This window comes from Nomascus leucogenys, chromosome 3, assembly GCF_006542625.1.
Source record: "Nomascus leucogenys isolate Asia chromosome 3, Asia_NLE_v1, whole genome shotgun sequence".
NCBI classification, from domain to species: Eukaryota; Metazoa; Chordata; class Mammalia; order Primates; family Hylobatidae; genus Nomascus; species Nomascus leucogenys.
Genome location: NC_044383.1, coordinates 10,518,361 through 10,534,109, shown reverse-complemented (window position 1 = coordinate 10,534,109; position 15,749 = coordinate 10,518,361). Strand labels below are relative to the sequence as shown.

Here is a 15,749-nt window from a genome sequence, read left to right as displayed (position 1 = left end):
ATACAAAAACAAAAAAACATGCACACCCGATAAGGGCACATTTGAATCCCATCCTTCTTATCCTATCATAACACAAAACAGTTACGTTTTTCTGGGAAACATCCTGGACCGCTAGGGGAAAATAACACCAGACATTTCAATTCACTGTAGCGAACTCTCATCAATAATAATAACCTCTAGCTGTTGTGACAACATGACATAAAACAAAATTAAATTTTTAAAATTGTTAGTTCCGACGTTTAAAAAAAGTTGTTTTAAATACGTTCTGTTCTTTCAAAACTGAATTTCCTCAGATCACAAAATTTAAGACGCCTCTGTCTTCTTCCGCTTGTCACACCTCTTTCGGGTTCTGACCAGCACATCAAGGGGACTCTAAGCAGGCCACGTGGTTAGTGTTTGCTAGAACTTGTTTAGCTTCAGATCCAGTAATCGAGCATGCTAGGTTTGACTACTCGCGCTCCACACAGTTTATCCAAAGATCTAAACCCCGAATGAACCCGAATAGTTATTTGCTACAATGTCTTTCTCAAATCTCATATGTTCCTAAAATAAGGGTGCCCATGCAGTAGAGACGGATCCGGGCAGGATCATTAGATAAAATACGAAGGCTTTAAACGTCCTTCTCCCAACGACCAGCCTGGGACTGGCGTCGGGGCAGCAGCCTCACCAAGATTCGGAGCGACATCCTCGCCAGGATTCGAAACACCTAGGAGACCCGCGCCCGGCTGACTCTCAGCCCCTGGGACCCCGTGAAGACGCAAACCTCGGGACGCCTCCCGCAGAACCACCTGTCAGAGCCAGGCAACAGTCCCCGCCCCGGAGCCTCCGAGCTCCTGCTCGAAGGCGCCGACAGCAGGAGACCCCGCTCCCTCGGGGTTCTCGCGGCCATAGGCGCCGCAGTCCACCGCACTCCGGCTAAGGAGGTCCCGGACCACCACCTGCCCGCCTACCGACCACGCCCGAGCCTCCACTGAACTGAGTCTCCGTCCGGATCAGCCGGCCCGCCACGAACCAGCTCCCGTCTCCGGCCGCTCCTTCTTATCCGCCCTGTCCCGCCGCGTCGCCGCCGTCCGAGCCGGCAGCCTGCTACTTACCTCCTGACAACTGCATCGAGTAAACCACACCGCCTTGTTCAACGCCGTCGCCGCCGCCGCCGTCTTCGTCACCGTCGCAGTCGCCGCCGCCATCTTTGTTGTGTCTCCGACTCCCTTCCCACCCCCCTGCCTTGCTCAAGTCTCGCGTGAGCAGGATGGAGGGCGAAAGCGAGGAGGGGCCTGTTTGTCTCTCTTGGGGTTCCGTAGGCAGCAGCGGGCAGGCATTAAGGGGGGTGTGTGCGGGGCGGGTACTGAGTGGGCGGGGCCTTGCTCGGCTAACTCCCAGGGGCTGGCTAGAGACCCAGAGGCGCAGAGCGGAGAGGTCTGCAGCGAGGATGGAGGGCCTGGCAGTACGGTTGCTGCGCGGCAGCAGGCTGGTGAGTGCGTTCGAGGCTGGCGTCCTGGGGGCCCAGAGCCACCGTGGCCCCTGGCATCGCAGCTGGCAGAGCCTTCTAACGGGCCTCGGTGCGCCGCCTGAGCCCCGCTCCACGTCCTGCGTCCCCAGACTCTTTACCCGCGGGCAGTCTACGACCCCGACCCCCTTCAGGCCTCTGGTGAAGGCAGCTGGTGGCAAGGGGGTCGGGGCTGTCTAGAAGCTGCTTTGGCGGAGCAAGTACCTTGAGTGGAGTCGGAGGGTCGCGTCGGCAAGATGTCCTTTGCAGGCCGTTGCGTCCTGAGAGCCACCGAGTCTCGATCTTCTGGATCTCTGGATGCATTTTGCACAGGTGTCACCTCCCTGATGCCCTAACCCACCTTTCCCGAGTGATTACATTTCACACCCCCTCCCCCAAAAAAGAAAGTTAAAATATAGGCCCAGTCTCATTCTGAGCAGGTGTCTCCCTGTCCTTCCTTCCGCGGCCCCGCTCAAAGGTAGTAAGGGACTTCGGAGTTGTTCGGGCTTCCCGGCCAGGGACAGAGTTCCCTCTGCCCCTTATCTCATGTCTGGAGCCTGGGTATCCTTACGTGGATAGACTCACCGCCGCCCAGGGGAGCTGGTGCCGGTCCCTCTTCTATGAACTTAAGCTGAAACCAGCCTCTTCTTGTGCTTAATTCTTATCTGTGCACCCACACAAACTGTTGATTCTTTAACAGCCCCTGTGTTAAACATCCTATGCTCTTCACCCCTTGGACCTATTATATAGCATGCTTTTCAGAACATACACATTTTGATACACTTGTATTTGTCAGTACACTTCACTGGGAATTTTCCCACTGCTTACATGTGCTTTTCATGTTTCCTTTGCATTTGCTTTCATGAGTTAGGCTTTCCAACTGCTGCTTCAGTCTTATGCCCAGAGGCAGGACTCTTACCTTTTTTCTCATTAGAGATAATTAATGTTATTTGACTGTTTTACAGGCCTGAAGTGCAATAAAAAATAGTAAGTGATTATTGTTTAATACTGCTTATAATTGTTGGTTAATAACTTAGCAAAGAAAATTTCCTTGGTTTTACAATTTGACTGTTTTAGAGCCAAAATTTATTGACCTCATACTCTGTGGTAGGCACATTCTCATTCTACCTGAGTCATCTCAATTCTCACAACCATCTTAACAAGTAGTTTAATCTTGCAGATGCTGAAAAAGAGTAATAACTTGCCCACAGATAGCAAGTGATAGAGCTGGTAGTATTCGAACTCTGGTCTGATTCTAAACTTAACCTTCATATACTACTGTCTCGCCTTCCTTAGAGATATCAAAAACCTATTTTGTCTGAACTTTTGGTTTATTGTGGCTTATAGTCCTTTATAGTTTTTGAAGCTCTTTTACATAAATTAGCTAAACTGATTGAACATCGACTGTAACATAATGGTTAAGAACGTAGGTTCTGTAGCTAGGCTGCTTGGATCTGAACCCAGGCCCTCTCACTTCCTAGTGGTGTAACCTTGGACAGGTTATGCTTTGGGTCTCGGTTTCCTGGTCTGTAAATGGAGAGAATAATTGTGCCTGTTCCAAAACTGTTGTGAAAATTAAACGAGTTCATATGTTCATGTAAGGCACTTAGAATAGTGTTCGGCGTATAGTCAGCTCTCGGTAAATATCAGCCCTTACTGCCATGCACGAAGCATTGTGTGCTATGGCAGATGTAATAATGAGTAAAACACTCTACCTCCAAGAAGCTTATCTTTTAGAGGAATGGTTAGAACTATATGCAGCTAACCTCATGTCATGTAGGTGTGGAACAAATCCTGAGGGGCTACAGTCTGCATGTAGATTCAGAAGACAGAAATGACTAGGACCATTGGGGAAGTGATAGGCTCTTTGGAAGCTGGGTTAGAGTTTAGGAGGGGAAAGGAGTGGTCAGAAAACTGCAACAAAAGGGGACTGAGGCCACTTTAGGGAATTGGGGGTTGATCCTTTTGGATTGTGAGGAGCCACTGAAGGTCAAGAGCTTTGGGGTTTCCTCATGCCACAGTGTAGGTAGATTGCTGTGGACACAAGTGGCATGGAGTGGGAAGAAATGCAAGGTAGGGCTAATTTTGGTTTCTATCCAGAGGCAAATGGAGAACTAGCATTTACTCACTTATTGTAGACCAGGGACAGCATTTTACACCCACTACCCTATTTTCTCTTCCTGTAAACCTCTGAAGTAGGTATATTAGTGGCTTCATTTTGCAAATGAGGAACTCGGAGGCAATAACCAGTGTTCCCAAGTCACACAACAATCAGATTGCAACGCTGACCTTCAGCCTACCCCTGCCTTCTCAGAAGGTCTCTCCTAGTCCTGCAGATGGATTAGAACTGTCCTGCCCATTTGGTCTAAGCAACCCAACTAGTGGAGAATTGGACCTTGTAGTTAACCTGTGGTTCCAAAGCATTTTAATGTAGCTTGATATCTTTTTTTATTTTTATTTTTTGAGACGTAGTCTTACTCTGTCGCCCAGGTTGGAGTGCTGTGGTGCGACCTCAGTTCACTGCAACCTATGCCATCCGGGTTCGAGCGATTCTGCTGCCTCAGCCTCCCGAGTAGCTGGGATTACAGGCGCCTGCCACCGTGCCCAGCTAATTTTTGTAGTTTTAGTACAGACGGGGTTTCACCATCTGGTCAGCAAGATGGAAATGGTCTCAAACTCCTAACCTCGTGATCCACCCGCCATGACCTCCCAAAGTGCTGGGTAATTACAGGCATGAGCCACCACACCAGGCCGCTTGATGTCTTTTAAGAGATGATTTTTTTTTTTTTTTTTTTTTTTTTTTTTTAGACAAATCTCACTCTCTTGCCCAGGCTGGAGTGCAGTGGCGTGATCATAGCTCACCGTAACCTTGAACTCCTGGCTCAAGTGATTCTCTGATCTCAGATCCCCAGGAGCTAGGACCACAGGCATGTGTCACTACACCTGGCTAATTTCTAAAGTGTTTTGTAGAGATGAGGTCTCACTGTGTTGGCCAGGCTGGTCTGGAACTCCTGGCCTCAAGCGATCCTCCCACCTCACCCTCCAAAATGCTGGGATTACAGGCATGAGCCACTGCACCCAGCCAAGAGGTGATTCTTGACAACTATCCTTGAGGTGAATTCTTGTTCAGTTAATTCTCTGGGCATCTGCCAGACAGCAGCTGCCAAAATACATATAATTCTCGTTGTTCAACTTTTTGCTCTTCAACAAAATCAGAAGTATTTTTTCTGGACATATATTTGGCATCCAGGTAGAGAGAGCACAAATGGTTTGAATGTGTCCCCCAAAATTCATGTGTTGGAAGCTTGATCCCCAGTGCAGAGGTTTGGAGTGGTGGGGCCTAATGGGAAGTGTTTGGGTCATAGTGTGTCCAGAATTGGTGGGTTCTTGGTCTCACTGACTTCAAGAATGAAGCCACGGACCCTCACGGTGAGTGTTACAGTTCTTAAAGGCGGCGTGTCTGGAGTTTGTTCCTTCTGATGTTCGGATGTGTTCGGAGTTTCTTCCTTCTGGTGGGTTTGTGGTCTCGCTGGCTCAGGAGTGAAGCTGCAGACCTTGGCGGTGAGTGTTACAGCTCTTAAGGCGGCGCGTCTGGAGTTATTCGTTCCTCCCGGTGGGCTCGTGGGCGCGCTGGCTTCAGGACTGAAGCTGTAGACCTTCGCAGTGAGTGTTACAGCTCATAAACGCAGTGTGGACCCAAAGAATGAGCAGCAGCAAGATTTATTGGAAAGAGCTAAAGAACAAAGCTTCCACAGTGTGGAAGGGGACCCGAGCCGGTTGCCACTGCTGGCTCGGCAGGCCCATTGGTCTGTTTTACAGAGAGCTGATTGGTCCGTTTTGACAGGGTGCTGATTGGTGCATTTACAGTCCCTGAGCTAGACACAAAATTTCTTCACTTCTCCACTAGATTAGCTAGATACAGAGTGCTGAGTGGTGTATTTACAAACCCTGAGCTAGACACGGAGTGCTGATTGGTGCATTTACAAACCTTGAGCTAGATACAGAGTGCTGATTGGTGTATTTACAATCCCTTAGCTAGACATAAAGATTCTCCAAGTCCCCACCAGATTAGCTAGATACAGAGTGCCAATTGGTGCATCCACAAACCCTGAGCTAGACGCAGGGTGCTGATTGGTGTGTTCACAAAACTTGAGCTAGACACAGAGTGCTGATTGGTGCACTCACAATCCCTTAGCTAGACACAAAGGTTCTCCAAGTCCCCACTAGACTCAGGAGCCCAGCTGGCCTCAGCCAGTGGATCTCCCACCGGGGCCGCAGGTGGAGCTGCCCGCCAGTCCCCTACTGTGCACCCGCCCTCTTCAGCCCTTGGGTGGTCGATGGGACTGGGTGCAGTGGAGCAGAGGGCGGCGCTCGTCGGGGAGGCTCAGGCTGCGCAGGAGCCCACAGCGGTGGCGGGGAGACTCAGGCATGGTGGGCTGCAGGTCCCGAGCCCTGCCCCGTGGGGAGGCAGCTAAGCCCTGGCGAGAAATTGAGCACAGCGCCAGTGGGCCAGCACTGCTGGGGGACCTGGCACACCCTCTGCAGCTGCTGGCCTGGGTGTTAAGCCCCTCACTGCCTGGGGCCGGCAGGGCCCGCCGGCCGCTCCGAGTGCAGGGCCTGCCAAGCCCACGCCCAACAGGAACTCTAGCTGGCCCGCATTCTCGCCCGTGCCTCTCCCTCCGCACCTCCCCGCAAGCCGAGGGAGCCAGCTCCGGCCTTGGCCAGCCCAGAGAAGGGCTCCCACGGTGCAGCAGTGGGCTGAAGGGCTCCTCAAGCATGGCCAGAATGGGCGCCAAGGCCGAGGAGGCGAGGCACTGAGAGCGAGTGAGGGCTGCAAGGGCTGCCAGCACGCTGTCACCTCTCAATAGGGTAACTGGCCTTGTAAATTATTAATGCTGTTTTTGAGAGAATGAGTTCCTCATTAAAGGACAACTTTGGCCTTCTCTTGCTCTCTCTTTCTCTCCCCTCATTTCTCACTCTCACCTTCTGTCACCCTCTTGCCTTTCTCTTTGGAATGACACACCTCTTAGCCTGAGAACTTGGAACAGCTGACTCATAATAAATGTTCTTAAGTACTTAGAACAGCTGACTCATTATAAATAATCAGTAAACATTAGCTATTTTTAAAATTAATTAATTAAGTTAGTTTTTTAGAGACAGGATCTTATTCTGTCACCCAGGCTGGAGTGTAGTGATACAGATCATGGCTCACTGAAGCTTCAAAATCCTGGACTAAAGTGATCCTTCCACCTTGGCCTCCCAAAGTGCTGGGATTGCAGGCATGAGCCACTGTGCCTGGGCAACACTAGCTATTAATGTAGGCAGAACACATTACCAATAACTTTGATAGGATGTTTTAGGGTATCATTGCCTTATGCAAAGTACACAGGTAAGTTTTGGGGATCTGTAGGTTTACAACAGGGTTCTTGACATCAAAAAAAATTACATTTTTAATTGGGGAGGTAGGGTATCTGTTTTAAAAATGAATTTTAGGACAGTAGAAGATAGCATGTTGCTAATGCTAAATAAATAATATGAGCAGATGTGCTTATAGGAGATGGGGCTTCAAGTGACCATTCAAAGAAGGAGCAGTTTTAGGTAAAGCAGCAGAGGGGTGCAGATTCCAGGGAAAGGAAATGTGCACGCAAAGGTGTAGAGGTAGGAATATGCTCAGCTTGTTTAAGAAATAATATGCCACTATAGGTGATGTAACAATTTTGCAGAAGGTTGGAATGGGTTCAGATGGTAACTGCCTAAGGGTTAAGTTTATCCTTGATCTCAAAGCAGTGAGGAGCTGATAGCTGCCAAGCAGTTTTGGCTTCTCCAGTCTAGGAAGCTAGAAAGAATCACAGAGTGAAGCAAGCCTGGATTTCTTCTGCCAATTCCTACATGGGTGTTGCCCAGACAGGGTTGCCCACAGTCCTGGAGAAGAGCCCTTTTATTTACCAAAACACAAGAATTTATAATGTTTACTACTCAACACAGAAATGGCAGTTACTTTGCACATGCAAATATATCTTTGTCTTCCATCGATCTCTCTCTGGTGCTAGGAAGACTAAGTAACCATAAAGACACTCTCCCTCGCAACCATCAAAGAGTCTTTCTCCTTTCTCTTGGGATCCTCGCACACTCGCCCTGTCTTGGGCCTACGTTGTCGTTTTTGTTGTTGCTGTTCCTCATGCCACCTTGTCTAAGAAGGCCCACATTATCTTGACTCCTTCTCCGTAAGAGCTAGACCAGGTTTCCTGTGTTTTGTAGGATGTTAAGCAGTATCCCTGGCCTCTACTCATAAGAGGCCAATAGCATGCCTGAGCTATGACAACCCAAAATGTCTCCATCCATGGCCAAATGTCCCACGGGGGCAAAATTACTGGACTGAGAACCACTGGTGTAGACCTATGTAACAGTGTACTCCATGAAGGAGGGGAAAGGTGGCCTTTCTCCTTGTAACCTGGTAGGGAACTTTCTCTCTCAAACTATTTGCCATACTCACTTTGTTGGCTATAGAAATTGATCTACAATTTCAAAGATTTTTGTTGAAAGATTTCAATAGCAGTCATTGAGATTTTAAGGTGCTGTTTGCCAAGGAGTTTACAAGATAAAACAGTCAGCAGCTCACAAAAGGAACTCATCATGGAGACTCTGAAGCCACATCCCACTTAGACCATTTCACAAGTCCACTTTTAGTGTAACAAGGCCCTCAATGAGGGTGATCACACCGATGATCAGAAAGGAAGACACATTAATAAAAGAAGACTTGAGAAGATGTGGGAATTATCTTGAAATGGAGGAATTAGATGGACTCCACATTTTCTAAATGAAATAGCTTAGTAATAGGCAAAGGTTGGGACATCTGGAGAAAAAGTAATTTAGGGTGACAGAAGAAAGATAATTCTGTTTTAGACATGTTTTAGGCATTAATAAAACCTACAACTGAAAGTGTCTTAGAAGCTGGTCAGAAATGGGTCTGGAAAGTGGACCAGTGCTAAAGCTATGTCAAAAGGAAAACTTCAGCTGAATTAAATTTAAAGGAGTTTAACTGAGCAGCGAATTGGGCAGCCCCCAGAACCCCAGCAGATTTGGAGAGACTCCAGGGATGCCTTGTGGTCATAACAAATTTATAGACAAATGAAGGGAAGTGACAGAAATCGGAAGTGAGGTACACAATGGCTAGATTGGTTTCAGATTGGCAATTGCCTTATTTGAACACAGTTTGAACACTCAGCAGTCCATGAGTGGTTGAAGTATGGCTGCTGGGATTGCCCAAGACACAGCTACTGTTACAGGCGCATACTCCTAAGTTAGGTTTTCAATCTTGTCTACCTATTAAGCTAGGTTACAGTTCGTCCACAAGGACTCAAATATAGACATACGGAGTCCTTCTCAGGCCATATTTAGTTTGCTTTGAGAGCTATAAATGCTAGCCAAAACCATAAATGGGTATGGGGCATCGGAAGGATAGTGAAGAAACAGGAGTGGACAAGTCAGCCTTTGGGGTACAGTTCAGACCATCCTGGGTAAATGTTGAGAAGCAATGAAGCAAAAGGAGACTTAGTAGGATATCAGAGGAAACCCTGTGACACATATGTTTTATTCAGAATTGGAGCAAAAGAAGGAAAAGGATATTTAAAAGCAAACATACAGAATTTGTGTCACATAAAGAAAACAAACCTGTGAGAGCAGAAGCGGTGTGTTTTGAGAAGTGCAAGACATGGCAGGGCCAGCTAATGGAGCTGGTGGAATGCATACTGAGGAGGCTGTGAACATGGTTCATGCTCCCTTCACTCAATTTGGTAACTCCCTGTCCCCAGCCAGTGTTGAATATGCAACCCCTGATATGGAACTCTGGTCTTTAGGCATCTATTTAAGTATTTCTCCTGACTATCTTCCCTGAAAAAAGGGTGAGTTGAAGAAATTCCCAATGCCTGTTAAGTTGTTGGACCCAAGTAATTACGTGATTAAAAAAAATTTTAAACTCCATAATAGTCCTAACTTTTAAAATTTCTTTGAAAATAGAAGTGAGTGTCTTGTTTCATTTTTGTCCACTGGTGATTTGGGAAAGAAATTGTTGACTTGGCTAAGATGACAATAAAGGCAAGCCCGTCTCCTTTACCTTATATTTATTTATTTATTTTTTTGAGATGGAGTTTCATTCGTGTTGGCTAGGCTGGAGTGCAATGCGTGATCTCAGCTCACTGCAACCTCCACTTCCCGGGTTCAAGTGATTCTCCTGCCTCAGCCTCCCAAGCAGCTGGGATTATAGGCACCCACCACCATGCCCGGCTAATTTTTGTATTTTTAGTAAGGACGGGGTTTTACCATCTTGGGCAGGCTGGTCTGAAACTCCCGACCTCAGGTGATCCGTCTGCCTGGGCCTCCCTAAGTGCTGGGATTACAGGTGTTAGCCACCTCACTGGGTGGACACAGTTTCTAATGGCCGGCATTTGCATGTCTAAGCTTGCTGTCCCAGCTGGAAGAGCCGGGCTTTCCTGCTAGACAAGAAACATTCCTGGAGCTGCTTTAAAAGAAACAAAAACTTCCCAAGGACCCCTTTTCCTCTCTATATGCCTAAAATAATTTTTTAGTAATTCCTATAACAAAAGTGGGGGGTGGCTTCCAGGCTATAGGTAAATTTAAACATTTTCTGGTTGACAATTGGTTGAGTTGGTCTAAAAACCTGGGGTGAATAGAAAGGAATGTCTGGGTTGTGATAAGAAGTTGTAGAGACCAAAGTTTAATCATGCGGATGAAGCCTCCAGGTAGCCGACTTCAGAGAGAATGGATTGAAGTGCTTCTTATTAGACTTAAAGGTCTGTGTTGATGTTCATGCTGGTGAGGTATAATGAGGCATGTTTGACCCCCACTTCCCATCATGGCCTGAAACAGTCTCTCAGGTGAAATTTTAAGACCCCTGGCTAGGGAGGAAGTCTGTTCAGCTGGTTTGGGGGGCCTTAGAATCTTATTTTTGTTTTACACATGATTAAAAAATACTTTAGCTCCATAATAATCCTATCTTTTAAAATTTCTTTGAAAATAGAAGTGAGTGTCTGGTTTCATTTTTGTCCACTGGTAATTTGGGAACGAGAAATTGTTGACTTGGCCAAGGTCACACTACAGGCAAACCCATTTCCTTTGTGTTGATTCCCTTGCCTTGTGTCCTGTCTTGGCTTATTTAACCCTCTTTTGAGGGAATCACTATAATTCTTAAAAGGGCAAGGCATTGTTAGGAACTCCTAAAGACTAGAATGAAGAATCAGAGACTGGTAGATGGGAAAAGTTGCGTTTTTAGCAGTGTTGGAGAATACCTAGAACAGAAGCTATTATTTATGGAAAAAGCAAGCAGAGGTTGGACAGATTCTGGTGTAGAAGTTTTGCTTGGGGATATGAAATTGGGATCAAATTAAAATCTAATCCATTCGTACACTGCTAATAAAGGCATACCCAAGACTGGGTAATTTATAAAGAAAAAGAGATTTAATGGATTTGCAGTTCCACATGGCTGACGAGGCCCCACAGTTGTGGTGAGGAAGGTGAAGGAGGAGCAAAGTCACGTCTTACATAGCGGCAGGCAAGAGAGAAAGCAGGGGAACTTCCCTTTATAAAACGATCAGATCTTGTGAGACTTATTCACTATCACGAGAACAACACGGGTACAACCCGCCCCCATGATTCAGTTACCTCCCACTGGGTCCCTCCCATGACACATGGGGATTATGGGAGCTACAATTCAAGATGAGATTTGGGTGGGGACACAGCCAAACCATATCAAGCAGGTACGAACAATTTGGCCTAGGAAATCAAAATCAAAACTGAATATAGTGTTAAGTATTTTTTCATTAAATTCTAATAAATTGTTGACAAAATTCTCATAAGCCATATCAATTCCTGTAATTGTAAAGCCCATAAAGTAGTTTAATTTTCCTTTGGGGGTGGTGAGAGAATTTGTTTAAACTTCATTTCAGATAATTGTAGATTCTCATGCAGTTATAAAAAGAAATACAGATAGATCCTGCATCTTTTTATCTGATTTGCCCCTGTGGTAACACTTTACCAACCTATACTACAATATCACAACCAGGAAATTGACATTGATACTATCAACCTAAATAACAGAGAGAGGCTCTCTGAAAGAAAAGATGCTTCTTTGGGAATAGAGCATTGCAATGGAAATACACGTGCCATAGGATTACATAATTGTTTTAAAATAATTATAGTTGGCTACAAGATCAATAACAAGGATGATGCCAGTCCAGGGTTGGACAGGCAGTTACTGGGGCAGATAGGCCTTGCAGAAGTATTTTTTCTGTAAGATTGTGATGGCCTTTGTGCAATATTTTGGTGTTTGCAGTCTTCGGTGATAGTTTTTTATCAGGCTTACAAATATGAGAACCCTTTTTTCATGTCCTTCCCTCCCTCTATTTGTCAAGGTTGGTTTGTTTGTTTCTTTGTTTTACATTAGTGACTCCATTTTGATTCTGACAACTTTTACAATATGATACAGCAAACTTTTTCAGATATTCCCAGTTTTACATGTATATGTGTGTGTAGGACTGTGCAGTTTTATCACATATGTTTGTGTATCCACCGCTATAGTCAAGCTACAAGACGGTTCCAACAGCATAAGGATCCTTTGTGTTGTTTGTCCTCTTACAACCACTGCTACCCCTAACCTCCTGTCCTGGTCTCTAATCCTCGGTAAACACTAGTCTCTAGCTTTATAAATTTATCATTTCAAGAATATTAGATAAATAGAATCATCCAGTCTTTTTTTGTTGTTGTTTTTTTTTCTTGCTGAATAGAATTTATTGTGAGGGAAGGAAAAAAATTTTCATCCACGCTCTTAGGTTCAGTGACTGGGGCTTGGAAATTAAATAACAAAAGACAGATTAACAGTAGTAAAAGGTTTATTTCCTATGCATAATGAGCAAGTACCTGGCTCATTAAATGGTTAAAGGGTTTTGTTTATATACCTACCTTAGGTATATAAAGGAAGGGGGAGAAAGGGCCTCTACAGGAAAAACAAGTAGGTCTCTTTGGGAATGACAAACAGATTTTTAGGAACACAAACAAGTGGTAAGAAATTGTGTAATAATATTTGCCTATTCATCTTCAGGGCCAAAAACTCCCCCGGGGGGGGGAATTTCTAATAGCCTCATTTCCCAGAGGTTGCTGCTTTTAGTCAGATAAAGGAAGCTCCTAGAAGGCTTTTCCTCCACTTGTTGAATCTCAGATGTCTTCAGCTTAAAAGAAGCATTATGCCAACTCTGGGATTCCAAATAGGTCGCTGCACCATGATAGGGATGTACCACAGATGTTTAACCATTCACCCACTGAAGGACATCTGGATTGTTTCCAGTTTTTTACTACTGTGGCTAAAGCTGCTGTGGACATTTGTGTGCAGATCTTTGAACTTCTGTTCTTACTTCTCTTGAATAAACATAAAAGAGTACAACTGCTGGGTCATATGATAATTGCATAAGAAACAGCTAAACTGTTTTCCAGAGTGACTGTAGCATTTTACATTCTCAAAAACAATGTATGAGAGATCCATTTTCTCATCTCCCTTGCCAGTGCAGCAAATCAAAATATTTTACCCCAAAATATACTTTGACATATTTTGAAATTTTTGCCATAGTGCCAGCAGACCAGGCTGACCAACATGGTGAAACCCCGTCTCTACTAAAAATACAAAAATTAGCTGGGGGTGGTGGCACGCACCTGTAATCCTAGCTACTCAGGAGGCTGAGGCAGGAGAATCGCTTGAACCCGGGAGGCAGAGGTTGCAGTGAGCCAAGATCGTGCAACTGCACTCCAGCCTGGGTGACAGAGCAAGACTCCGTCTCAATAAATAAATAAATACATACTTACATACATAAGAAGACTTAGCTTTCCAAACAATCTGTCTCCTGTCTTCTTCTATTCGGTAGTTTATTTGCAAGGCAAACAAGCATCTTTCATTATCCTTTACAATTAAATGGAAATTTTGTTCAAAGGAGAGAAAGCCAAATTTCACCCCTGCATTAGTCCACCATTAATATTAACCCCAGTATTTTATTTTTTAAATGAAACCTTATAGACAAATGCATTCAGTCTTAATCAGTTTGACCATAAGATGGGATCTCATAATCCCTTTACAAATTTTTGTTAAAGAGCAGATCAGTGCCTTAAGAAAACCTTGTGCTTTTATTCCAATGCTCAATTTATGGAAAAATCAAATAATACCCTTTTGAATGTAGTCAATATGTTCACACAGAGAATTTCTTTTACAAGATTAATTTTTACAAACCTTCCACAACTTGTTCAAACCTTTAGCTTTATCTTATTTAACTGAAAACAGCCCTTTAATCCTCTAAACTAGGCAAAAATTTACATTCCCATGGTTTCTTACAATCTTTTACCAAAAACATATTTTACTTTCTTTACACACCTTGCACGTCTTTTTTATATAAACATCACATGCATAACACATATATAACTACACAGATAGACAAAAGATGCAGTAGTTGTGAGATTTTTCATTTGCCAATCTACTAATTGGATTACTGGCCTCAGGGTAGAGCTCTTCACGAAACAGGGCCAGGAAAACATGCAGTTTCTATGCTTTAATAAGCAGATATAGCTGGAAGACAAGAATAGATTTTGAGAGGGATCTATCATAGCAGTTTTAATTCTTGGGGTTCTGAGGAAAACAGGGTTTTTCCCCCAAAATAGGGTCCTTGGTGACTTTTCTGTTTTTCCCAAGGAGTCCCATGCTCTCAGAAGTTATCTTAGGGCCTCTCGTGTGCATTAAGAGTGGCAAGACAAAATGGAGAAAAATAACTCAGTCAACTGTGAAGGGAATTAAAAAAACTTCTTTCCAGCAAAACAAGATTCAAGAAGAGAAAAAAAAAATACATAAAGGCCGTTTAAGTATACATATAGCTTGGATATCCACTTTTAATTAGGCTTTTAACCATAATGCTCTTTTAAAAAAAATTCTTTTAAATCTCCTATTACCCAACTCTAGCCATGTCAAGTGGCCAATATTTCTGGCTTTGAACTTTACCAAAGGTAACCTCCCAGGTGCTCAGAGAAAGGAACATTTGAGACAGTTCATGGAGGGGAAGAGAATCAGCAAATGGTAAATGTCACACAGATATCAAACCAGAAAGGACTCATTCCCCAAGCCAAGATTGAACCTGTGACACCATTGTAAAATAATGAAGCCACAGCTACTGAGCCACTGCATTGGACAATCTCCACTGCCCCTCCCAGGAGTCTAGAGTAGTTAATTTTGAGCTTGCAAAGACTTCCAACTACTTAAGATTATTTTAGAGCTAACTACGACATGAACCCCAAAATTCCTGTTCTGGATGGTGGAGACTAAGAGAAAGCACCGCACGTGGTTATAAGGGAATCTTTTCAAATCTGTGATTTGAGCTAACTTTTAGATAACTTCTGAATTACACAAAATTATACTTTTTCTCATTAATAACACAACCCTTTCTGGCATATTTTGTATTCAGAATTATGTGTTAATTAGAATTCTTATCCTTAGTAACCCAAGGATATCCTTAGTAACCTAAAACTTTAATGAAACCATAAAGAACAAGAAATCCTGAAGTATCAGATATGGGCATTTATACATAAGAACATTTGCACAATTTTAGAAACATATTTCCCCATATCACAGCCCTTTCTTAATTGAAAATGACCCAGATAGTAAATGAGCATCAAAATTAATTTTAAGATTTTAATTTACACAAAAAATTTACCTAAAACATTTATCCCATTTACTGTACTCAATTCCTTCATTTTCAACAGTTTATCTAGATTACTTCTGCAAACTGAGATATTAGACACTATAATTGTTTTTAATAGCCAGTGAACATCCAGTGCTCACCTAAACCTAAGTAAGAGCCTTAAAGTTAAATACACAGATATTTTTACCGATAACTCAGAAGACTTGGCTAACAACATTAAATTACTCTCATTTGTCAAAACAAACAAACAAACAAAAGGCATGCAAACCAAGATCATTTTGTTTTGGCTGGGTTTATAGTTTTATAACCTTCTATGCCAAACCCTGACACCTCAAAATATCTAGCAGAGACAAATATAAAATCCAGACAAAAATGTATGTTGACAATTCTGAAGGCATTTCCATTTTTGTTTTATCAATAGTTTTAAAACCAGCTTGTTTATACTTAAGTCATGTGAACTTGAAATTTGCTTAGACTTATGTACTTAATTTATGAGTACTCTTTTACTTACAAGCCAATTT

The 15,749-nt window shown here is 43.9% G+C and overlaps 2 protein-coding genes across 4 annotated transcripts in view; one reads left to right on the top strand and one right to left on the bottom strand.

The window, feature by feature from the left end:
• Positions 1–15,749, bottom strand: part of IKZF5 (IKAROS family zinc finger 5) — a 33,770-nt gene that overhangs the window by 16,752 nt on the left and 1,269 nt on the right. The window contains exon 2 of one of the 3 annotated variants that reach the window (XM_003255057.4): positions 238–1,800. The gene's annotated coding sequence lies outside the window, so the exon portion shown is untranslated. Of the gene's footprint in view, positions 1–237; positions 1,801–15,749 lie in introns of those variants that run through there. The other 2 variants (XM_003255055.4, XM_003255056.4) reach the window with 2 other exon arrangements.
• Positions 1,320–15,749, top strand: part of ACADSB (acyl-CoA dehydrogenase short/branched chain) — a 46,140-nt gene continuing 31,710 nt past the window's right edge. Inside the window, exon 1 of the mRNA XM_003255053.3 lies at positions 1,320–1,471. Within this exon, the coding sequence (XP_003255101.1) occupies positions 1,430–1,471 (42 nt within the window). The 5' untranslated portion in view covers positions 1,320–1,429. The remainder of the gene's footprint in view (positions 1,472–15,749) is intronic.